Below are 25,900 nucleotides of genomic sequence, written 5' to 3'. Positions count from 1 at the left end.
CAGGAAGGAGGTACAGGAGCCTCAGGTCCCACACCAACAGGTTCAGGAACAGTTATCACCCCTCAACCATCAGGCTCTCGAACCAGAGGGGATAATTTCACTCACCCTATCACAGTATTGCTCCTACAAGCTATGGACTCACTTTGAAGGATTCTTCATCTCATGTTATCAATACTTACTTATTATAATTTTGTATTTTTCTTTTTCTCTTTTTGTATTCACACAGTTTGCTGGCTCTTACCCACCGGTTGTTTGTCCGTCTTTGTTTTTCATTGAATGTATTGTATGTCTTTGTATTTACTGTGAATGCCCGCAATAAATGAATCTCAGGGTTGTATATGGTGACATATATGTAATAAATTTACTTTGGTAATAAATAGACAACCCCTTAGGAGGACATTATACTCAAATTGAGTGATCACATTACCACTAATGTTACATTTATAGTGACCCACTGTCTCCAGCAGGTGGTTACACGTGTGTGTAACAGAAACTACTGGAAACTGTAGGTCGTTATTCATGCAAGTTCACCAGGAACTGTGACCTTTAGAAGCTGAGGGAGATTACTTAGCCCCTCACACTGATGAAATCAGGATTGACCCGCAACCCAACACACATCCCCAGTGTTTTGCTCCTGTGCGTGGAGAGGATCATTAGTCAAACAGTTGTTCTAACACCTACTAATGTCACCCCTTGCACTCTCAACCATCTGCTTGAATTTCAAGCTTCAAAGTAAATTTATTATCAAAGTGCATATGGATCACTATAAGATTCATTTTCTTGTGGGCATACTCAATAACTCCATAGAATAATAACCATGACAAAATCAATGAAAGACTACTCCTACATGGGTGTTCAGCTGGTGTGCAAAACACAACAAACTGTGCAAATACAAAAACAAAGGGGGGAAAAAAAACAATTAATTAATTAATTAACAATAAATATTGAGACTTGAGATGAAGTGTCTTTGAAACTAACTCCATTAGTTGTGGGAACATTTCAATAATGGGGCAAGTGAAGTTGAGTGAGGTTATCCCCTTTGGTTCAAGAGTCCGATGGTTGAGGGATAGTAACTGTTCCTTAACCTGGTAAAGTTCTGAGGCTCCTGTACCTTCTCACTGATGGCAGCAGTGAGAAGAGAGCGTGACCTGGGTGGTGGGAGTCTCTGATGATGGACCCCACCATCCAGTGAGTAGGGGAGGGAGAAGTTTAGGTTTTCTCAAGGGATGTAGCCCGCCTAGGCCTTATACCACTGCCTTCCTCCCAGTTCCCTGACATAGATGCCCCTCTGCACCTCAAGGGCATCTGAGCTACAGCTCCTTTCTGGCATTCTCCATGTTATTTCCTTCCAGTGAAGTAGCTTCCCATCGACAGTGCTGTTTACTGATGCCCATCTGACAAACAATTTTCTGAGATGTTTTCTCAGTAAAATGACGGGAAATGTTGGCGTTCGGTTTTCAACTGAAGATTTGTGGAAGCAGTGCTCATTTGAAGTAGTAAGGGTGTTTGTTTCTAAAGTGTTAAATCGAGTGGCTGTTCCATTTGAATTACTGCTGACTAGTGTCATCAGAAGATTAATGCGGACCGTGTTTTAATGCACATTTAATCCCATCAAATTAACTGATGGATGTGTTTGGTGAGCTTTGCTTTGAGAGCTGTTCCCTTTACACCGGAGGATATCTCTGAACACCGATTCCTAATTTGTCTCAATGTTGTCTGGAATCTGACCTGAAGCCGTAATTTATCAGTGGTGGATATAGCTTTCGTTCTCCTTGAGCAGAGGCACTGAGGCAGGCACATTACATCAGCAGCACTTAAATGATACCGTGACAACCCTGCACCTTTTAGTCATTTCCTTTATAATTCAGCAGGATATTGAGACACCTTCAAAATGAGAGGACAGTGAAATAAGCGTCTGCATGCCACAAATTGTGGCTCAGTCGGTTAAGGTTGTGATAACAATTTATTGTTCATTTCAAGGCTTGGAAACCTCTCACCAACAAACAAAATAGATTGAATTATCCTTGATTCAAATTCATTTATTTATAACATGTACATTGAAACATGCTGTGAAATGTGGCATTTGTATTAACAGCTAGCAAAACCTAACGATTAAAGATTAGTTTTATTTATCACATGTACATCGAAACAAGTAATGGCAGGTGCGACACAGATATCAAATACAGAATAGCAATGACGAAAGAAGCTTTCCAAAAAATAAAGATCACATTAACAGACAGAAAGATGAGCATGTACACTAAAAACAGAATACTGCAATGCTACATTTATTCTATCCTGACTTATGGAAGTGAATGCTGGACCATTTCTCCAGCAATGGAAAAGAGACTAGAAGCAGCTGAATTATGGTTCTACAGGAGAATGTTAAAAATATCATGGACCACACACACATCAAATGAAGAAGTTCTCAGAAGATCCCAAGCAGTTCGATCACTCATACCAACAATAAGAGAAAGACAGCTCAGATTCCTCGGACACATCATGCGGAAAGATGAGCTGGAAAAACTCATACTCTCTGGAAAGATTGAGGGGAGCAAACCTAGAGGAAGACATCAAAAGCCCAGCCAGGTGGCTACACATCGAGGAAATGGAAGTCATCCAAAGAACGAGGGATAGATCTATATGGAAAACCATGGTCACCAACGATCGCATCGGATATGGTACCTAGACAGACATTGAAATGCATCATTTGCGACATAACCTGAAGATTAAATGTTAGCTATATGTTACATATACAAGACAACGTCGAAACATACAGTGAAATGCTTTCTTTGCATCAATGACCAACACAGTCCGAGATGTGTTTGGGGGGCAGCCTGCAAGTGTCGCCATGCCAACATAGCACGACCACAACTTACTGACCCTAACCGTAAGTCTCTGAAATGCGGGAGGAAACTGGAGCACCTAGAGGACATGCAAGCTCATAAAAGACAGCAGGGGGAATTGAACTTGCGATGCTGGTGTTGTAAAAAGTTAGGTTAACCTCAATGCTGCCATGCAGTCCCACAGCTGGTGACAGTTGTTGTTGGTGTAGTTATTGGGTAAATAGATAATACTCCATCACACTCCTGACTTATGGTAATGTATTATTAGATAGAACAGTACATCACAGGGACAGGCCCTTTGGACATCATACTTGGGTTCAGCCAAATACCAAATTAGTTGTTTTTTGGCAGCAGTACATAATCATTAAAAACTATAAATTACAAGAAAAATATTATAAAATTTTAATTAATTAATAGTGCAAAAGAGAGCAAAAATTGTGAGGTAGTGTTCATGGATTAGTTGTCCTAGATATCTGATGAGGAAGAGGTTGTTCCTGTCTTCTCCTCATAACCTTTGACACCCTTACTAATCAAGATCCCATCAAACTACACTCCAAATTTATCCACAGATTCACCCCCCATCAGGGTAAAGAAATCCCTCCTCCCTCCTCATATCTGTTCTAAATTGATGTCCTTCTGTTCTGAGGCTGTGCCCTCTGTTCCTAGACTCACCCACTACAGGAAGCAACCACATCCACTCTATTTAGGCCTTTCAATATTCAATAGGTTTCAATGAGATCCACCCCCTCCCACCTCCACTCATTCTTCTAAACTTCAGCAAGTACAGGCCCAGGGTTCCTCACACTTTAACACTTTCATTCCTGGGATCATATTTGTGATTGTCCTGTAGACCCTCTCCAATGCCAAAACCACTCACAATACCCGGAGTGTGGCCTGACCAAAGTTTTTTAAGGCCTCAGCATTACATCCTTGCTTTTCTATTCTAGTCTTCTCGAAATGAATGTTGACACTGCATTTGCCTTCCTTACTACTGACTCAACCTGCAAGTTAACCTATAAGGATCCCACATGAGGTATCCTAAGTCCCTTTGCACCTCTGATATCTGAATTTGCTCCCGGTTTAGAAAATAGTCTGCACCTTTACTCCTTCTAACAAGGTACATGACCATACACTTCCCTACACTGTATTCCATCTGCCACTTCTTTGCCCATTCTCCCAATCTGTCCAAGTCCTTCTGCTTCCTCATCTCTACCTGTCCCTCCACCTACCTTTGTATCATCGGCAAATCTGACCACAAAGCCATCGATTCCGTCATCCAGATCATTGATATATAATACAAAATGAAACGCGGCTGACACTAACCTTTGCGGAACACCATTGGTCACCAGCAGCCAACCAGACAAAGGCCCCCTTTATTCCCATTCTTTGCCTCCTGCCAGTCAGCCAATCCTCTGTCCATGCCAGTATTTTTCCTGTATTACTGTGGGCTCTCATCTTGATTAACATTCTCAGGAGCAGCACCCTGAAGTGACTAACCAGCTACAGTACTAATGAATCACTCATTTGTTGGTCTCCTCCGCGCCCTCCCCAAGTCACTGAAAGTAAGCATGCAGGTACAGCAGGCAGTGAAGAAAGCTAATGGCATGCTGGCCTTCATAACAAGGGGAGTTGAGTATAGGAGCAAAGAGGTCCTTCTGCAGTTGTACAGGGCCCTGGTGAGACCACACCTGGAATATTGTGTACAATTTTGGTCTCCATATTTGAGGAAGGACATTCTAGCTATTGAGAGAGTGCAGTGTAGGTTCACGAGGTTAATTCCCGGGGTGGCGGGACTGTCATATGTTGAAAGATTGGAGCGACTGGGGTTGTACACACTGGAATTTAGAAGGATGAGAGGGGATCTGATTGAAACATATAAGATTATTAAGGGATTAGACACGCTAGTGGCAGGAAACATGTTCCCGATGTTGGGGGAGTCCAGAAACAGAGGACACAGTTTGAGAATAAGGGGTAGGCCATTTAGAACGGAGTTGAGGAAAAACTTTTTCACCCATAGAGTTGTGGTTCTGTGGAATGCTCTGCCTCAGAAGGCAGTGGAGGCCAGTTCTCTGGATTCTTTCAAGAAAGAGTTAGATAGAGCTCTTAAAGATAGCGGAGTCGAGGGATATGGGGAGAAGGCAGGAACTGGATACTGATTGTGGATGATCAGCCATGATCACAGTGAATGGCAGTGCTTGGCTCAAAGGGCCGAATGGCCTACTCCTGCACCTATTGTCTATTGTCTACTGTCAAGGAGGTTTTATGGCTGCAATTCTTGGTTTTGACCAATATTCCAGGGCTTCTCTGTGGCTGAGTGATTCCAAGGATAAAACAAGAATGGGAATAAGCAGGACAGGGATTTAAAGCAACACACAAAATGCTGGAGGAACTCAACAGGTCAAGCGGCATTTATGGAAATAGAAGTTTCAGGCCAAGACCCTACTTCATCACTGGAAAGGAAAGGGGTGGACACCAGATTGAGAAGGTGGGGGCAGGGGTAGGAGGACAAGCTGGGAGGTGATAGGTGAAGCCAGGTGGATGGGGGAGTGGGGATGACGTAAGAAGCAGAGAGGAGATAGGTGGAAAAGGCAAAGATCTGGAGAAGGAAGAAACTGATAGGAGAGGAGACTGGATCATGAAAGAAAGGGAAGGAAGAGGGTCACCATGGGGGAGGTGATAGGTAGGTGAGGAGAAGAAGTAAGGGATCAAATTGGGGAAATGAACAAGGTGAAGGGGAAAGGATCACCGGAAGCTGGAGAAATCAATGTTCATGCTGTCAGGTTGGTGACTACTCAGGCTGAATATAAGGTGTTGCTCCTCCAAGCTGAGAGTGGACTCATGGCAGAAGAAGAGGCCATGGACTGACGTGTCAGAAGAGGAAAGGGGGTAGGATTTGAAATGATTGGCTACCGGAAAATTTTGCTTTTCCATAATGCAAAATTCAAAATTGGTTAATTTCATTTCTTGTACACAAGTGTAAGGAGAACGAAGTAATTGTTACTCTAGATCAGATACAGCACAAAAGAAAATACACTAAAGACAGACATAATAATATGATAACAAAAACACATAATAAATATAAATACATAAGATATCTTATATAGATATGTCCATAAACTGACACTGGGCTGTACATAATGTGACTGACAGGAAATAATAAAGTAGTGGTGGAATTAGTGAATGGAGGTGTTGATCAACCTTACTGCTTGGGGAAGGTAACGGTCTTTGAGTCTGGTGGATCTGGTGAAGACAGAACATAGCCTCCTTCCTGATGGGAATGGGACAAACGGTCCATGAGCAGGGTGCGTGGGATTCTTCGTGATGCTACTGGCCTTTTTTTCCAGCACTTTTCTCTATACATGTCCTCGACAGCAGGCTGGCTGGTGTCAGCGTTGTGTTGGGCAGTTTTGACTACCCACAGTAGCGTCTTCCTGTGTGCCACAGTGCGGTCTCCGTACCAAGCCGTGATGCAGCTTGTCAGGATACTCTCCACTGCAAATCTGTAGAATGATGTGAGTATGGATGTGCAAAGTCCAGCTCTCTTCAGCCTTCTTAGAAAGTAGAGTTGTTGCTGGGCTTTCTTGACTCTGCAAGATGTGTTCTGGGTCCATGAGAGGCTGTATATGATGTGGACTTCCAGAGCGTGACACAACTTTCTGTTTCCATTGCTGTGCCACTTATGTAAAGAGCGGTGTGAGTGGTGTGCCCTCTCCTGACAACAGTCTCCTTTGTCTTGTTGACATTAAGGATTAGGTTATATGCCTGGCACCAGGACTCGAACACTTCCGCCTTCGTAGGCCATCTCATCAACGTTGGTGATGAGCCCCACCACTGTTGTGTCATCGGCGGACTTGATGTGATTGCTCAGGTGCTTGTCCATGCAATCGTGTGTGAGCAAAGTGTCTTGAAATAGTCTCAGCACATGGCCCGGGGAATAATGGGGAGAGAGGAATGGTTGTGCATCTTGACTTTCTAAGGTCTATCTGTTGGTTAGGAAGAACAAAACCCTGTTGCATAGTGGTGCGTTTAGACCAAGGAGTGAGAGTTTGTGGTTGAGGGCGAGATGCTCCACAAAGCAGTCTCACCAATATAGAGGAGAGCACCAAATGCAATAGATGAAACCAACAGATTCACAGCTGAAGTGTTGCCTCACGTAGAGAAGGTAATTGGGAGAAGGATTAGAGAGGAATTGAGACAAAAATATTGGCCCAAAGATGATGTGGAAAGTCAGTGTGTTAAGAAATGCTGGGTACAGCAACACATTTGTGAGGTATCTTCATAAGTACTTAAGTGAGAGAGCTGGGAAGTGGGATCAGCCAAATATTGTGATTGTTGACATGGAGACAGTCATCTAAATGGTTCTGTTCTTTTCTATAGTTTTCTATGATTCATAGGAGAAGCTTGTCTCTGCTCAAAAGCATTTGACAGACCCGGATTACTTTCTAAATGAACGGCTTTAAATTGATTTCAAAAAGCAAATGGTTGTATTGAATCAGTGAGGAATACTTCAGTAAGGAAAAAGTCAGTCTGGACGGTACATCAATGCAACAGACATTGAGCCTGGCCAATTCAGAGATTCAAGAGGGAACAGACTTCCTGTGTCTGAGTATGGTAATGCACCAACATCTGTGAAAGAGCATGTTTGGAATTTAATTATACTCAATGCATTACCCCTCAGCCATCAGGCTCTTGAACCAGAGAGGATAACTGCACTCACCCTGACACTGAACTGATTCCACAGCCTATGGACTCTCTATTAGCGAGCCTTCAATGCACGTTCTCGATATTTATTGTTATTTATTTATTATTATTATTACTTTTTTACTCTTTTTTTGTATTTGCAGATTTTAGTCTTTTGCACACTGGTCGTTTGTCTATAGTTGTGTGCATTTTCATAGATTCTATTGCACTTACTCTGAATGCCTGCAAGAAACTGAATCCCAGGGTAGGATACAGTGATGTGTATGTATTTTGATAATAGACTTTGAACTTTGAGAGGACGCCTTCAACATTTCAACGTGTCAGGCAGCTTCTATGGAGGGAAATGGACAGTCAATGTTGCAGGTTGAGACCCTGCATCAGGACTGGTATGGAATCCCAGTGGGTTCCATAGCCTTGAATTTTGGAACAATTTTACATTCCAGCTCCTATGAACTAGGTTTCATTGGTTGGCTTCAATCATCGTGGCATGTTGTGCTAGACATCAGCTTCCCGGTCAGATCACCTCAATGCTTTTGTTTTTGTCTGCTTTGCTCGCAGCCCTGGGAACCTCAGTGTTTCTGCAACAATTTCCCCCTCGAAATCATCTGCAGCGATTCCTGGGGCCAGTCGTTACTGATTTCCACAGAAGCTGGGGTTCTGCTGTTGGATGGTTAGTGTGACGACAATTTTGGACTAATTTTCAGTGATTTTTACTGTGTAGTGGCTGTGTGTGTGTGTGTGTGTGTGTGTGTTTGTTTGTTTGTTTGTGCTAGGTGTGTGTATGTGTGTTCCTCTCAACCCCATTCTCATACCTTCTTCCCATAACGCCTAGACTACCCAAGAACCTATCAACCTCCACTTTACATACCCAATGTCTTGGCCTCCACTGCTGTCTGTGGCAATGAATTCCACAGATTCACCACCCTCCAAGAGATTCCTCCTAGGACCAGGGGGCACAGTCTATTCAGACTCCCCCACTATAGGAAACATCCTCCCCACATCAACTCTATCTAGGCTTTTCAATGTTTCAATAAGCTCCCCCCTCTTTCTTCAAAACGCCATTGAGTGCAGACCCAGAGTCATTAAAACCCTCTGCTCATCTCTCTGGGATATCTACACCCATTCAGTTTGTGGACCCTTAGCATCCCGGAATGGACTGCTCAGATCTCAAGCCTGGAATTCCCTCCCTAAATCATTTCAGCTTCTCCTGTAAATGATCAAGGATCAATTTTATTCACCATATGCACTTACATGTATTTACATGCAACAAAAAGCAAAATTGAATAATTACAAAGAATAAAGAATTACATAAAAAAATAAAGTTGGAGGATAAATACAGATATAGACTAACATTTGCATAAATATATAAATACCACCATGTATTTAGAAGGTACACTGCATTACAAACAGTGGTTTAAAGTGTTTACAGTGGAGTGATGCGGGTAATAGATGGGGGGGCGCTAACTAGAATGGTTGATCAGATAACCGCTTGGGGGATGAAACATTTAAAATGGCATGAGGTTTTTATTTTAATACTCGATAGTGCTGAATAGACATGAGCTTTTCGATAAGGTAGTTTGCAGGGTGTATGGTATCCATGATGATTTTTCCTGCCTGTTTCTTTGTCCTGGACACACACAAACCCTGCTGTGGTAGTAGAATGTAGCCAATGGCCTTTCCAACTGACCTGACAGTTCACTATGCTTTTTATATATTGTGAGAGAATGCTACGCAAAACCAGGCAGTAATGGCTCTTGTGAGAATGCTCTCTATGAGGCAGTGGAGGATGTTGGATCTGAGGATACTCTATGAGGCAGTGGAGGATGTTGGATGTGAGGATACTTTATGAGGCAGTGGAGGATGTTGGATGTGAGGATACTCTGTTATTGGTGTGCAGGATGTTGGATGTTTGGATACTCTATGAGGTAGTGGAGGATGTTGGACGTGAGGATACTTTATGAGGCAGTGGAAGATGTTGGATGTGAGGATACTCTATGATGAGTGTGCAGGATGTTGGATCTGAAGATACTCTATGATGGGTGTGGAGGATGTTGGATGTGAGGATACTTCATGAGGCAGTGGAGGATGTTGGATGTGAGGATACTCTATGAGGGAGTGGAGGATGTTGGATGTGAGGATACTCTATGAAGCAGTGGAGGATGTTGGATGTGAGGATACGCTATGATGGATGTGGAGGATGTTGGATGTGAGCATACTCTATGAGACAGTGGAGGATGTTGGATGTGAGGATACTTTATGAGGCAGTGGAGGATGTTGGATGTGAGGATACTCTGTTATTGGTGTGCAGGATGTTGGATGTTTGGATACTCTATGAGGTAGTGGAAGATGTTGGATGTGAGGATACTCTATGAGGATGTTGGATGTGAGGATACTCTATGATGGTAGTGGAGGATGTTCGATGTGAGGATATTCTATGATGGTAGTGGAGGATGTTGGATGTGAGGATACTCTATGAGGATGTTGGATGTGAGGATACTCTATGATGGTAGTGGAGGATGTTGGATGTGATGATACTCTATGAGGCAGTGGAGGATGCAGGATGTGAGGATACTCTATGATGGTAGTGGAGGATGTAGGATGTGAGGATACTCTATGAGGCAGTGGAGGATGTTGGATGTGAGGATACTCTATGATGGTAGTGGAAGATGTTGGATCTGCGGATACTCTATGAGGCAGTGGAGGATGTTGGATCTGAGGATACTCCATGAGGTAGTGGAAGATGTTGGATGTGAGGATACTCTATGATGGTAGTGGAGGATGTGGGACGTGAGGATACTCGATGATGGTAGTGGAAGATGCTGGATGTGAGGATACTCTATGATGGGTGTGGAGGATGTTGGATCTGAGGATACTCTATGAGGCAGTGCAGGATGTTGGATGTGAGGATACTCTGATCGGTGTGCAGGATGTTGGATGTGTAGATACTCTATGATGGGTGTGGAGGATGTTGGATGTGAGGATACTTGATGAGGCAGTGGAGGATGTTGGATGTGAGGATACTCTATGAGGTAGTGGAGGATGTTGGATGTGAGGATACTCTATGAGGCAGTGGAGGATGTTGGATATGAGGATACTCTATGAGGCAGTGGAGGATGTTGGATATGAGGATACTCTATGATGGTAGTGGAGGATGTTGGATGTGACGATACTCTATGAGGCAGTGGAGGATGTTGGATGTGAGAATATTCTATGAGGCAGTGGAGGATGTTGGATGTGACGATACTCTATGAGGCAGTGGAGGATGTTGGATGTGAGAATATTCTATGAGGCAGTGGAGGATGTTGGATGTGAGGATACTCTATGATGGGTGTGGAGGATGTTGGATGTGAGGATACTCTACGATGGGTGTGGAGGATGTTGGATCTGAGGATACTCTATGAGGCAGTGGATGATGTTGGATGTGAGGATACTCTATGAGGCAGTGGAGGATGTTGGATGTGAGGATACTCTATGAGGCAGTGGAGGATGTTGGATATGAGGATACTCTATGATGGTAGTGGAGGATGTTGGATGTGAGGATACTCTATGAGGCAGTGGAGGATGTTGGATGTGAGAATCTTCTATGAGGCAGTGGAGGATGTTGGATGTGAGGATACTCTATGATGGGTGTGGAGGATGCAGGATGTGAGGATACTCTACGATGGGTGTGGAGGATGTTGGATCTGAGGATACTCTATGAGGCAGTGGAGGATGTTGGATGTGAGGATACTTTATGAGGCAGTGGAGGATGTTGGATGCGAGGATACTCTGTTATCGGTGTGCAGGATGTTGGATGTGTAGATACTCTATGATGGTAGTGGAGGATGTTAGATGTGAGGATAATCTATGAGGCAGTGGCGGATGTTGGATATGAGGATACTCTATGATGTTAGTGGAGGATTTTGGATCTGAAGATACTCTCTGATGGTAGTGAAAGATGTTGGATGTGAGGATACTCTGATCGGTGTACAGGATGTTGGATGTGTAGATACTCTATGATGGGTGTGGAGATTGTTGGATGTGAGGATACTTGAGGCAGTGGAGGATGTTGGACGTGAGGATACTCTATGAGGCAGTGGAGGATGTTCGATGTGAGGATACTCCATGAGGGGTGTGGAGGATGTTCGATGTGACGATATTCTATGAGGCAGTGGAGGATGCTGGATGTGAGGATACTCTATGACGGGTGTGGAGGATGTTGGATGTGAGAATATTCTATGAGGCAGTGGAAGATGTTGGATGTGAGGATACTTGATGAGGCAGTGGAGGATGTTGGATGTGAGGATACTCTATGATGGTGGTGGAGGATATTTGATGTGAGGATACTCTATGAGGGAGTGGAGGATGCAGGATGTGCGGGTACTCTATGATGGGTGTGGAGGATGTTGTATGTGAGGATACTTTATGAGGCAGTGGAGGATGTTGGATGTGAAGATATCTATGATGGGTGTGGAGGATGTTGGATGTGAGGATACTCTATGATGATAGTGGAGGATGTTGGCTGTGAGGATACTCTATAATGGTAGTGGAGGATGTTGGATATGAGGATACTCTATGATGGTAGTGGAGGATGTTGGATGTGAGGATACTCTATGATGGTAGTGGAGGATGTTGGATGTGAGGATACGCTATGATGGTAGTGGAGGATGTTGGATGTGAGGATCCTCTATGATGGCAGTGGATGATGTTGGATGTGAGGATACTCTATGATGCGTGTGGAGGATGTTGGATGTCAGGATACTCTGTGAGGCAGTGGAGGATGTTGGATGTGAGGATACTCTATGATGGGTGTGGAGGATGTTGGATATGAGGATACTGTATGATGGTAGTGGAGGATGTTAGATGTGAGGATAATCTATGAGGAAGTGGAGGATGTTGGATGTGAGGACACTATGAGGTAGTGGATAATGTTGGATATGAGGATACTGTATGATGTTAGTGGAGGATGTTGGATCTGAAGATACTCTCTGATGGTAGTGGAAGATGTTGGATGTGAGGATACTCTATGAGGCAGTGGAGGATGTTCGATGTGACGATACTCTATGAGACATTGGAGGATGTTGGATGTAAGGATACTCTATGAGGCAGTGGAGGATGTTGGATGTGAGGATACTCTATGATGGTAGTGGAGGATGTTCGATGTGAGGATACTCTATGATGGTAGTGGAGGATGTTGGATGTGAGGATACTCTATGATGGTAGTGGAGGATGTTGGATGTGAGGGTACTCTATGATGGTAGTGGAGGATGTTCGATGTGAGGATATTCTATGAGGCAGTGGAGGATGTTGGATGTGAGGATACTCTATGATGGTAGTGGAGGATGTTGGATGTGCGGATACTCTATGAGGCAGTGGAGGATGCTGGATGTGAGGATACTCTATGACGGGTGTGGAGGATGTTAGATGTGAGAATATTCTATGAGGCAGTGGAGGATGTTGGATGTGAGGATACTCTATGATGCGTGTGGAGGATATTGGATGTGAGGATACTCTATGAGGCAGTGGAGGATGTTGGATGTGAAGATATCTATGATGGGTGTGGAGGATGTTGGATGTGAGGATACTCTATGATGGTAGTGGAGGATGTTGGATGTGAGGATACTCTATGATGGCAGTGGATGATGTTGGATGTGAGGATACTCTATGATGCGTGTGGAGGATGTTGGATGTCAGGATACTCTATGATCGGTGTGGAGGATGTTGGATGTGAGGATACTCTATGATGGTAGTGGAGGATGTTAGATGTGAGGATAATCTATGAGGAAGTGGAGGATGTTGGATGTGAGGACACTATGAGGTAGTGGATGATGTTGGATATGAGGATACTCTATGATGTTAGTGGAGGATGTTGGATCTGAAGATACTCTCTGATGGTAGTGGAAGATGTTGGATGTGAGGATACTCTATGAGGCAGTGGAGGATGTTGGATGTGAGGATACTCTATGAGACATTGGAGGATGTTGGATGTAAGGATACTCTATGAGGCAGTGGAGGATGTTGGATGTGTGGATATTCTATGAGGCAGTGGAGGATGTTGGATGTGAGGATACTCTATGATGGTAGTGGAGGATGTTCGATGTGAGGATACTCTATGATGGTAGTGGAGGATGTTCGATGTGAGGATACCCTATGATGGTAGTGGAGGATGTTGGATGTGAGGATACTCTATGATGGTAGTGGAGGATGTTGGATGTGAGGATAGTCTATGATGGGTGTGGAGGATGTTGTATGTCAGGATTCTCTATGATGGGTGTGGAGGGTGTTGGATGTGAGGATATTCTATGATGGGTGTGGAGGGTGTTGGATGTGAGGATACTCTGATGGTAGTGGAGAATGTTGGATGTGAGGATACTCTATGAGGCAGTGGAGGATGTTGGATGTGAGGATACTCTATGAGATAGTGGAGGATGTTGGATGTGAGGATACTCTATGATGGGTGTGGAGGATGTTGGATGTGAGGATACTCTATGATGGTAGTGGAGGATGTTGGATGTGAGGATACTCTATGAGGCAGTGGAGGATGTTCGATGTGAGGGTACTCTATGAGGTAGTGGAGGACGTTGGATGTGAGGATACTCTAGGAGGTAGTGGGGGATGTTGAATGTGAGGATGCTCTATGAGGTAGTGGGGGATGTTGAATGTGAGGATGCTCTATGATGGGTGTGAAGGGTGTTGGATCTGAGGATACTCTATGAAGCAGTGGATGATGTTGGATGTGAGGATACTCTATGATGGGTGTCGAGGATGTTGGATGTGAGGATACTCTATTAGGCAGTGGAGGATGTTGGATGTGAGGACACTCTATGAGGTAGTTGAGGATGTTGGATGTGAGGATACTCTATGATGGGTGTGGAGGATGTTGGATGTGACGATACTCTATTAGGCAGTGGAGGATGTTGGATGTGAGGATAGTCTATGAGGCAGTGGAGGATGTTGAATGTGAGGACACTCAATGATGTGTGTGGAGGATGCAGGATGTGAGGATACTCTATGATGGTAGTGGAGGATGTAGGATGTGAGGATACTCTATGAGGCAGTGGAGGATGTTGGATGTGAGGATACTCTATGATGGTAGTGGAAGATGTTGGATCTGCGGATACTCTATGAGGCAGTGGAGGATGTTGGATGTGAGGATACTCCATGAGGTAGTGGAAGATGTTGGATGTGAGGATACTCTATGATGGTAGTGGAGGATGTGGGACGTGAGGATACTCGATGATGGTAGTGGAAGATGCTGGATGTGAGGATACTCAATGATGGGTGTGGAGGATGTTGGATCTGAGGATACTCTATGAGGCAGTGCAGGATGTTGGATGTGAGGATACTCTGATCGGTGTGCAGGATGTTGGATGTGTAGATACTCTATGATGGGTGTGGAGGATGTTGGATGTGAGGATACTTGATGAGGCAGTGGAGGATGTTGGATGTGAGGATACTCTATGAGGTAGTGGAGGATGTTGGATGTGAGGATACTCTATGAGGCAGTGGATGATGTTGGATGTGAGGATACTCTATGAGGCAGTGGAGGATGTTGGATGTGAGGATACTCTATGAGGCAGTGGAGGATGTTGGATATGAGGATACTCTATGATGGTAGTGGAGGATGTTGGATGTGACGATACTCTATGAGGCAGTGGAGGATGTTGGATGTGAGAATATTCTATGAGGCAGTGGAGGATGTTGGATGTGAGGATACTCTATGATGGGTGTGGAGGATGTTGGATGTGAGGATACTCTACGATGGGTGTGGAGGATGTTGGATCTGAGGATACACTATGAGGCAGTGGATGATGTTGGATGTGAGGATACTCTATGAGGCAGTGGAGGATGTTGGATGTGAGGATACTCTATGAGGCAGTGGAGGATGTTGGATATGAGGATACTCTATGATGGTAGTGGAGGATGTTGGATGTGAGGATACTCTATGAGGCAGTGGAGGATGTTGGATGTGAGAATCTTCTATGAGGCAGTGGAGGATGTTGGATGTGAGGATACTCTATGATGGGTGTGGAGGATGCTGGATGTGAGGATACTCTACGATGGGTGTGGAGGATGTTGGATCTGAGGATACTCTATGAGGCAGTGGAGGATGTTGGATGTGAGGATACTTTATGAGGCAGTGGAGGATGTTGGATGCGAGGATACTCTGTTATCGGTGTGCAGGATGTTGGATGTGTAGATACTCTATGATGTGTGTGGAGGATGTTGGATGTGAGGATACTTGATGAGGCAGTGGAGGATGTTGGAAGTGAGGATACACTATGATGGTACTGGAGGATATTGGATGTGAGGATACTCTATGATGGCAGTGGATGATGTTGGATGTGAGGATACTCTATGATGGATGTGGAGGATGTTGGATGTGAGGATACTCTATGATGGTAGTGGAGGATGTTAGATGTGAGGATAATCTATGAGGCAGTGGCAGATGTTGGATATGAGGATACTCTATGATGTTAGTGGAGGATTTTGGATCTGAAGATACTCTCTGATGGTAGTGGAAGATGTTGGATGTGAGGATACTCTGATCGGTGTACAGGATGTTGGATGTGTAGATACTCTATGATGGGTGTGGAGGATGTTGGATGTGAGGATACTTGAGACAGTGGAGGATGTTGGACGTGAGGATACTCTATGAGGCAGTGGAGGATGTTCGATGTGAGGATACTCCATGAGGGGTGTGGAGGATGTTCGATGTGACGATATTCTATGAGGCAGTGGAGGATGCTGGATGTGAGGATACTCTATGACGGGTGTGGAGGATGTTGGATGTGAGAATATTCTATGAGGCAGTGGAGGATGTTGGATGTGAGGATACTTGATGAGGCAGTGGAGGATGTTGGATGTGAGGATACTCTATGATGGTGGTGGAGGATATTGGATGTGAGGATACTCTATGAGGGAGTGGAGGATGCAGGATGTGCGGGTACTCTATGATGGGTGTGGAGGATGTTGTATGTGAGGATACTTTATGAGGCAGTGGAGGATGTTGGATGTGAAGATATCTATGATGGGTGTGGAGGATGTTGGATGTGAGGATACTCTATGATGATAGTGGAGGATGTTGGCTGTGAGGATACTCTATAATGGTAGTGGAGGATGTTGGATATGAGGATACTCTATGATGGTAGTGGAGGATGTTGGATGTGAGGATACTCTATGATGGTAGTGGAGGATGTTGGATGTGAGGATACGCTATGATGGTAGTGGAGGATGTTGGATGTGAGGATCCTCTATGATGGCAGTGGATGATGTTGGATGTGAGGATACTCTATGATGCGTGTGGAGGATGTTGGAAGTCAGGATACTCTGTGAGGCAGTGGAGGATGTTGGATGTGAGGATACTCTATGATGGGTGTGGAGGATGTTGGATATGAGGATACTGTATGATGGTAGTGGAGGATGTTAGATGTGAGGATAATCTATGAGGAAGTGGAGGATGTTGGATGTGAGGACACTATGAGGTAGTGGATAATGTTGGATATGAGGATACTGTATGATGTTAGTGGAGGATGTTGGATCTGAAGATACTCTCTGATGGTAGTGGAAGATGTTGGATGTGAGGATACTCTATGAGGCAGTGGAGGATGTTCGATGTGACGATACTCTATGAGACATTGGAGGATGTTGGATGTAAGGATACTCTATGAGGCAGTGGAGGATGTTGGATGTGAGGATACTCTATGATGGTAGTGGAGGATGTTCGATGTGAGGATACTCTATGATGGTAGTGGAGGATGTTGGATGTGAGGATACTCTATGATGGTAGTGGAGGATGTTGGATGTGAGGATACTCTATGATGGTAGTGGAGGATGTTCGATGTGAGGATATTCTATGAGGCAGTGGAGGATGTTGGATGTGAGGATACTCTATGATGGTAGTGGAGGATGTTGGATGTGCGGATACTCTATGAGGCAGTGGAGGATGCTGGATGTGAGGATACTCTATGACGGGTGTGGAGGATGTTGGATGTGAGAATATTCTATGAGGCAGTGGAGGATGTTGGATGTGAGGATACTCTATGATGGTAGTGGAGGATGTTGGATGTGAGGATACTCTATGATGGTAGTGGATGATGTTGGATGTGAGGATACTCTATGATGCGTGTGGAGGATATTGGATGTGAGGATACTCTATGAGGCAGTGGAGGATGTTGGATGTGAAGATATCTATGATGGGTGTGGAGGATGTTGGATGTGAGGATACTCTATGATGGTAGTGGAGGATGTTGGATGTGAGGATACTCTATGATGGCAGTGGATGATGTTGGATGTGAGGATACTCTATGATGCGTGTGGAGGATGTTGGATGTCAGGATACTCCATGATCGGTGTGGAGGATGTTGGATGTGAGGATACTCTATGATGGTAGTGGAGGATGTTAGATGTGAGGATAATCTATGAGGAAGTGGAGGATGTTGGATGTGAGGACACTATGAGGTAGTGGATGATGTTGGATATGAGGATACTCTATGATGTTAGTGGAGGATGTTGGATCTGAAGATACTCTCTGATGGTAGTGGAAGATGTTGGATGTGAGGATACTCTATGAGGCAGTGGAGGATGTTGGATGTGAGGATACTCTATGAGACATTGGAGGATGTTGGATGTAAGGATACTCTATGAGGCAGTGGAGGATGTTGGATGTGTGGATATTCTATGAGGCAGTGGAGGATGTTGGATGTGAGGATACTCTATGATGGTAGTGGAGGATGTTCGATGTGAGGATACTCTATGATGGTAGTGGAGGATGTTCGATGTGAGGATACCCTATGATGGTAGTGGAGGATGTTGGATGTGAGGATACTCTATGATGGTAGTGGAGGATGTTGGATGTGAGGATAGTCTATGATGGGTGTGGAGGATGTTGTATGTCAGGATTCTCTATGATGGGTGTGGAGGGTGTTGGATGTGAGGATATTCTATGATGGGTGTGGAGGGTGTTGGATGTGAGGATACTCTGATGGTAGTGAGAATGTTGGATGTGAGGATACTCTATGAGGCAGTGGAGGATGTTGGATGTGAGGATACTCTATGAGATAGTGGAGGATGTTGGATGTGAGGATACTCTATGATGGGTGTGGAGGATGTTGGATGTGAGGATACTCTATGATGGTAGTGGAGGATGTTGGATGTGAGGATACTCTATGAGGCAGTGGAGGATGTTCGATGTGAGGGTACTCTATGAGGTAGTGGAGGACGTTGGATGTGAGGATACTCTAGGAGGTAGTGGGGGATGTTGAGTGTGAGGATGCTCTATGAGGTAGTGGGGGATGTTGAATGTGAGGATGCTCTATGATGGGTGTGAAGGGTGTTGGATCTGAGGATACTCTATTAGGCAGTGGAGGATGTTGGATGTGAGGACACTCTATGAGGTAGTTGAGGATGTTGGATGTGAGGATACTCTATGATGGGTGTGGAGGATGTTGGATGTGACGATACTCTATTAGGCAGTGGAGGATGTTGGATGTGAGGATAGTCTATGAGGCAGTGGAGGATGTTGAATGTGAGGACACTCAATGATGTGTGTGGAGGATGTTGGATGTGAGGATACTCTGTGAGGCAGTGGAGGATGTTGGATGTCAGGATACTCTATAAGGTAGTTGTGGATGTTGGATGTGAGGATACTCTATGATGGGTGTGGAGGATGTTGGATTTTCTGGATACTCTATGAGGCAGTGGAGGATGTTGGATGTGAGGATACTCTATGATAGGTGTGGATGATGTTGGATGTTAGGATACTGTATTAGGCAGTGGAGGATGTTGGATGTGAGGATACTCTATGAGGCAGTTGAGGATGTTGGCTGTGAGGATATTCTATGATGGGTGTGGAGGGTGTTGGATGTGAGGATACTCTATAATGCAGTTGAGGATGTTGGATGTGAGGATTATCTATGATGGCAGTGGTGGATGTTGGATATGAGGATTCACTATGATGGTAGTGGAGGATGTTGGATATGAAGATACTCTATGATGGGTGTGAAGGGTGTTGCACGTGAGGATACTCTGTGAGGCAGTGTAGGAGGTTGGATGTGAGGATGCTCTATGATGGGTGTGAAGGGTGTTGGATGTGAGGATACTCTATGAAGCCGTGGATGATGTTGGATGTGAGGATACTTTATGAGGTAGTGGAAGATGTTGGATGTGAGGACACTCTATGATGGGTGTGGAGGATGTTGGATGTGAGGATACTCTATTAGGCAGTGGAAGATGTTGGATGTGAGGATACTCTATGAGGCAGTGGAGGAAGTTGGATGTGAGGACACTCTATGATGTGTGTGGAGGATGTTGGATGTGAGGATACTCTATGAGGCAGTGGAGGATGTTGGATGTGAGGATACTCTATGATGTGTGTGGAGGATGTTGGATGTGAGGATACTCTGTGAGGCAGTGGAGGATGTTGGATGTGAGGATACTCTATGAGATAGTTGAGGATGTTGGATGTGAGGATACTCTATGAGATAGTGGTGGATGTTGGATGTGAGGAAACTCTATGATGAGTGTTGAGGATGTTGGATGTGAGGATACTCTATGAGATAGTGGTGGATGTTGGATGTGAGGATACTCTATGATGAGTGTTGAGGATGTTGGATGTGAGGATACTCTATGCGGCAGTGGAGGATGTTTGATGTGAGGGTTCTCTATGAGGTAGTGGAGGTCGTTGGATGTGAGGATATTCTATGAGGCATTGGATGATGTTGGATGTGAGGATACTCTGAGTTAGTGGAGGATGTTGGATGTGAGGATACTCTATGAGATAGTGGAGGATGTTGGATGTGAGGAAACTCTATGATGAGTGTTGAGGATGTTGGATGTGAGGATACTCTATGCGGCAGTGGAGGATGTTTGATGTGAGGGTTCTCTATGAGGTAGTGGAGGTCGTTGGATGTGAGGATATTCTATGAGGCATTGGATGATGTTGGATGTGAGGATACTCTATGAGTTAGTGGAGGATGTTGGATGTGAGGATTCTCTACGAGGCAGTGGAGGATGTTGGATGTGAGGATGCTCTATGAGGTAGTGGAAGATGTTGGATGTGAGAATACTCTATGATGGGTCTGGAGGATGTTGGATTCTCAGGATACTCTATCAGGCAGTGGAGGATGTTGGAAGTGAGGATACTCTATGAGGCAGTGCAGGATGTTGGATGTGAGGATACTCTATGAGTTAGTTGAGGATGTTGGATGTCAGGATACACTATGATGGGTGTGGAGGATGTTGGATGTGACGATACTGTATGATGGTAGGAGAGGATGTTGGATGTGAGGATACTCTATGATGGGTTTGGAGGATGTTGGATGTGAGGATTCTCTATGATGGGTGTGGAGGGTGTTGGATGTGAGGATATTCTATGATGGGTGTGGAGGGTGTTTGATGTGAGGATACTCTATGATGCAGTTGAGGATGTTGGATGTGAGGATTATCTATGATGGCAGTGGTGGATGTTGGATATGAGGATTCACTATGATGGTAGTGGAGGATGTTGGATATGAAGATACTCTATGATGGGTGTGAAGGGTGTTGCACGTGAGGATACTCTGTGAGGCAGTGTAGGAGGTTGGATGTGAGGATGCTCTATGATGGGTGTGAAGGGTGTTGGATGTGAGGATACTCTATGAAGCCGTGGAGGATGTTGGATGTGAAGATACTCTATGAGGCAGTGGAGGATGTTGGATGTGAAGATACTCTATGATGGGTGTGGAGGATGTTGGATGTGAGGATACTCTATGAGATAGTGGAGGATGTTGGATGTGAGGATAGTCTATGAGGCAGTGGAGGATGTTCGATGTGAGGGTACTCGATGAGGTAGTGGAGGACATTGGATGTGAGGATACTCTTGGAGGTAGTGGAGGATGTTGGATGTTAGGATTCTCTATGAGGCAGTGGAGGATGTTGGATGTTTGGATTCTCTATGAGGGGGTGGAGGATGTTGAATGTGAGGATGCTCTATGATGGGTGTGAAGGGTGTTGCAGGTGAGGATACTCTATGATGGGTGTGGAGGATGTTGGATGTGAGGATACTCTATGAGGTAGTGGAAGTTATTGGATGTGAGGATACTCTATGATGGGTGTGGAGGATGTTGGATGTGAGGATACTCTATGATAGGTGTGGTGAACGTTGGATGTGAGGATACTCTCTGAGGTAGTGGAAGTTATTGGATGTGAGGATACTCTATGATGGGTGTGAAGGGTGTTGGATGTGAGGATACTCTATGATGGGTGTGGAGGATGTTGGATGTGAGGATACTCTATGAGGTAGTGGAAGTTATTGGATGTGAGGATACTCTATGATGGGTGTGGAGGATGTTGAATGTGAGGATGCTCTATGATGGGTGTGAAGGGTGTTGCAGGTGAGGATACTCTGTGAGGCAGTGGAGGATGTTGGATGTGAGGATGCTGTATGATGGGTGTGAAGGGTGTTGGATGTGAGGATACTCTATGATGGGTGTGGAGGATGTTGGATGTGAGGATACTCTATGAGGTAGTGGAAGTTATTGGATGTGAGGATACTCTATGATGGGTGTGGAGGATGTTGGATGTGAGGATACTCTATGATAGGTGTGGTGAACGTTGGATGTGAGGATACTCTATGAGGCAGTGGAAGATGTTGGATGTGAGGATACTCTATGAGGCAGTGGAGGATGTTGGATGTGAGGACACTCTATGATGTGTGTGGAGGATGTTGGATGTAAGGATACTCTATGAGGCAGTGGATGATGTTGGATGTGAATATACTTTATGAGGCAGTGGAGGATGTTAGATGTGAGGATACTCTATGATGGTAGTAGAGGTTGTTGGTTGTGTGGATTCTCTATGAGGCAGTGGAGGATGTTGGATGTGAGGACCCTCTATGAGGCAGTGGAGGATGTTGGATGTGAGGATTCTCTATGAGGCAGTGGAGGATGTTGGATGTGAGGATACTCTATGAGATAGTGGAGGATGTTGGATGTGAGGATACTCTATGATGGGTATGGAGAATTTTGGATGTGAGGATAGTCTATTAGGCAGTGGAGGATGTTGCATGTGAGGAGACTATGATGTGTGTGGAGGATGTTGGATGTGACGATACTCTATGGTGGTAGTGGAGGATATTGGATATGAGGATACTCTATCATTGTAGTGGAGGATGTTGGATGTGAGGATACTCTATGAGGCAGTGGAGGATGTTGGATGTGAGGATACTCTATCAGGCAGTGGGGGATGTTGGATGTGAGGATACTGTATGAGATAGTGGTGATGTTGGATGTGAGGGTACTCTATGATGGGTGTGGAGGATGTTGGATGTGAGGACACCATATGATGGGTGTGGAGGATGTTGAATGTGAGGGTATTCTATGAGACAGTGGAGGATGTTGGATTGGAGGATACTCTCTATGATGGTAGTGGAGGATGTTGGATGTGAGGATATTCTATGAGGTAGTGGAGGATGTATGTGAGGATACTCTATGAGGCAGTGGAGGATGTTGGAGGTGACGATACTCTATGAGGCAGTGGAAGATGTTGGATGTGAGTATACTCTATGATGGGTGTGAAGGGTGTTGTACGTGAGGATACTCTGTGAGGCAGTGGAGGATGTTGGATGTGAGGATGCTCTATGATGGGTGTGAAGGGTGTTGGATGTGAGGATACTCTATGAGGCAGTGGAGGATGTTGGATGTGGGGATACTCTATGAGGCAGTGGGGGATGTTGGATGTGAGGATACTCTATGATGGTAGTGGAGGATGTTGGATGTGAGGATACTCTCTATGATGGTAGTGGAGGCTGTTGGATGTGAGGATACTCCATGAGGCAGAGGAGGATGTTGGATGTGAGGATACTCTATGAGGTAGTGGAGGATGTTGGATGTGAGGATACTCTATGATGGTAGTAGAGGTTGTTGGTTGTGTGGATACTCTTATGAGGTAGTGGAGGATGTTGGCTGTGAGGATACTGTGTGAGGCAGTGGAGGATGTTGGATATGAGGATACTCTATGAGGTAGTGTAGCATGTTGGATGTGAGGATACTCTATACTCTATGAGGCAGTGGAGGATGTTGAATGTGAGGATACTGTATGAGGTAGTGGAGGATGTTGGATGTGAGGATACTATGATGGTAGTGAAGGATGTTGGATGTGAGGATACTATGATGGTAGTGAAGGATGTTGGATGTGAGGATATTCTATGAGGCAGTGGAGGATGTTGGATGTGAGGATACTCTATGAGGTAGTGGAGGATGTTGGATGTGAGGATACTCTATGAGGCAGTGGAGGATGTTGGATGTGAGGATACTCTATGAGGTAGTGGAGGATGTTGGATGTGAGGTTATTCTATGATGGGTGTGGAGTATGTTGGATATGAGGATACTCTGTGATGGTAGTGGAGGATGTTGGATCTGAGGATCCTCTATGAGGCAGTGGAGGATGATCGATCTAAGGATACTCTATGATGGTAGTGGACGATGTTGGATGTGAGGATACTCTATGAGGCAGTGGATGATGTTGGATGTGAGGATACTCTATGAGGCAGTGGAGAATGTTGGATGTGAAGATACTCTATGATGGGTGTGGAGGATGTTGGATGTGAGGATACTCTGTGAGGCAGTGGAGGATGTTGGATATGAGGATACTCTATGATGGTTGTGGAGGATGTTGGATGTGAGGATACTTTATGATGGGTGTGGAGGATGTTGGATGTGAGGATACTCTGAGGCATTGGAGGATGATGGATGTGATGATACTCTATGATGGGTGTGGAGGCTGTTGGATGTGAGGATACTCTATGAGGCAGTGGAGGATGTTGGATGTGAGGATACTCTATGAGGCAGTGGAGGATGTTGGATGTGAGGATACTCTATGAGGCAGTGGAGGATGTTGGATGTGAGGATACTCTATGAGGTAGTGGAGGATGTTGGATGTGAAGATACTCTATGATGGGTGTGGAGGATGTTGGATGTGAAGATACTCTATGAGGCAGTGGAGGATGTTGGATGTGAGGATACTCTATGAGGCAGTGGAGGATGTTGGATGTGAGGATACTCTATGAGGTAGTGGAGGATGTTGGATGTGACGATACTCTTATGATGGGTGTGGAGGATGTTGTTTGGCGCCATCTTTGTCGTAGCTGTATGGTTTATTACTGGATGTCTTTTGAGATTACCCCTGTGAACTGCTGTAAGATGGTTTGGTATGTTCTGGACATATTTATTCTTGTTGACTTCAGAGTTACGTACTCCCCTCCCATCCTGTACTGAACCCTTGCATTCACAATTACATACTCCCATCCCGTACTGAACCCTTGCAATCATACTGTGTACTACTGAGCCTTCACGGCCTAACAAATGTCACTGGAGTGGTCACATAGAGCCAATTCACAAAGCATTTGCGGTTTCACCTTTGATGTTGAATATCATTGCCACTATTTGGAAACTTAGCTGTCGGAATTGTGATGGAACATAACCTAAAAAGCCCTGTTTCTTTAAATTGCTTTAAATACATTTATTAATGGTCACTGTTTATCTAAAGAGCTGTATCTCAACTTATCATCTTATTTGTGATGTTTGTTATTCTTACATTGCCCACATCTGTCTAAACTTCAGGTCAATATCAAACAGGCTCTAGATGATCTGTACAATGTGACCAACATGTGTGAAACATTATTTTGGGGGATTTTAACCAGGCCAGCTTGAAAATGTCATGATTGTTCTTCACGAATTTTTCTACAGAAGTGGTTTGTATTTGCCTTCTTCTGGGCAGTGTCTTCACAAGGCAGGTGATCCTGGCCATTATCAATCCTGTTCAGAAATTGTCTGCCTGGTAACAGTGGTTGCATAACCAAGGCTTGTGATCTGCACGAGATGCTCATCCGACCATCCACCAGCTGCCTCCATGGCTTCACGTGACCCTGCTTGGGGGGGCTAAGCAGGTGCTACACCTTGCCCAAGGGTGACCTGCAGACTGTTAGAGGGAAGAAGTGCCTTACACCTCCTTTGAAAGAGACATATCAAAAAAAGTAATGAGGTAGTGTTCATCAGTGCAATGTCCGTTCAGAAATCTGATGGCAGAGGGTAAGAAGCTGTCCCTGAAACGTTGAGTGTTTGCCATCAGGCTGCTGTATCTCCTTCCTGATGCTAGCAATGAGAAGGGGGCATATCCTGGTGACGGGGGTCCTTAATGATGGACGCTGCCTTTTTGAGGCATTGCTCCTTGAAGATGTCCTGGACTTCATGGTACACTAGTGCCTCGAAATCTTTAAACAGCCTTTACTCTGCACCTCTCTAATATTAATGTCCATCTTCTGTCTCTGTCTCAAATTGGGTCCGGTCAAACTCCAGTGAAATGCCTTGAGCATTTCTATCCTCTGTTATCGACAGAGGAGC

At 44.8% G+C, this 25,900-nt stretch overlaps 1 protein-coding gene across 3 annotated transcripts in view; it reads left to right on the top strand.

Annotated features, from left to right (window-relative positions):
• garnl3 (GTPase activating Rap/RanGAP domain like 3) overlaps positions 1-25,900 on the top strand; it is a 488,036-nt gene that overhangs the window by 387,263 nt on the left and 74,873 nt on the right. For all 3 annotated transcript variants that reach the window (XM_063073433.1, XM_063073432.1, XM_063073434.1), the window contains one exon: positions 8,103-8,214. In XM_063073433.1, the coding sequence (XP_062929503.1) occupies positions 8,103-8,214 (112 nt within the window). The remainder of the gene's footprint in view (positions 1-8,102; positions 8,215-25,900) is intronic.

The sequence above is a fragment of the Mobula hypostoma genome, chromosome 21 (assembly GCF_963921235.1).
Source record: "Mobula hypostoma chromosome 21, sMobHyp1.1, whole genome shotgun sequence".
Classification (NCBI taxonomy): Eukaryota; Metazoa; Chordata; class Chondrichthyes; order Myliobatiformes; family Myliobatidae; genus Mobula; species Mobula hypostoma.
Note: the sequence above shows the minus strand (reverse complement) of the source record. Positions and strands in the feature narration are given on the sequence as shown.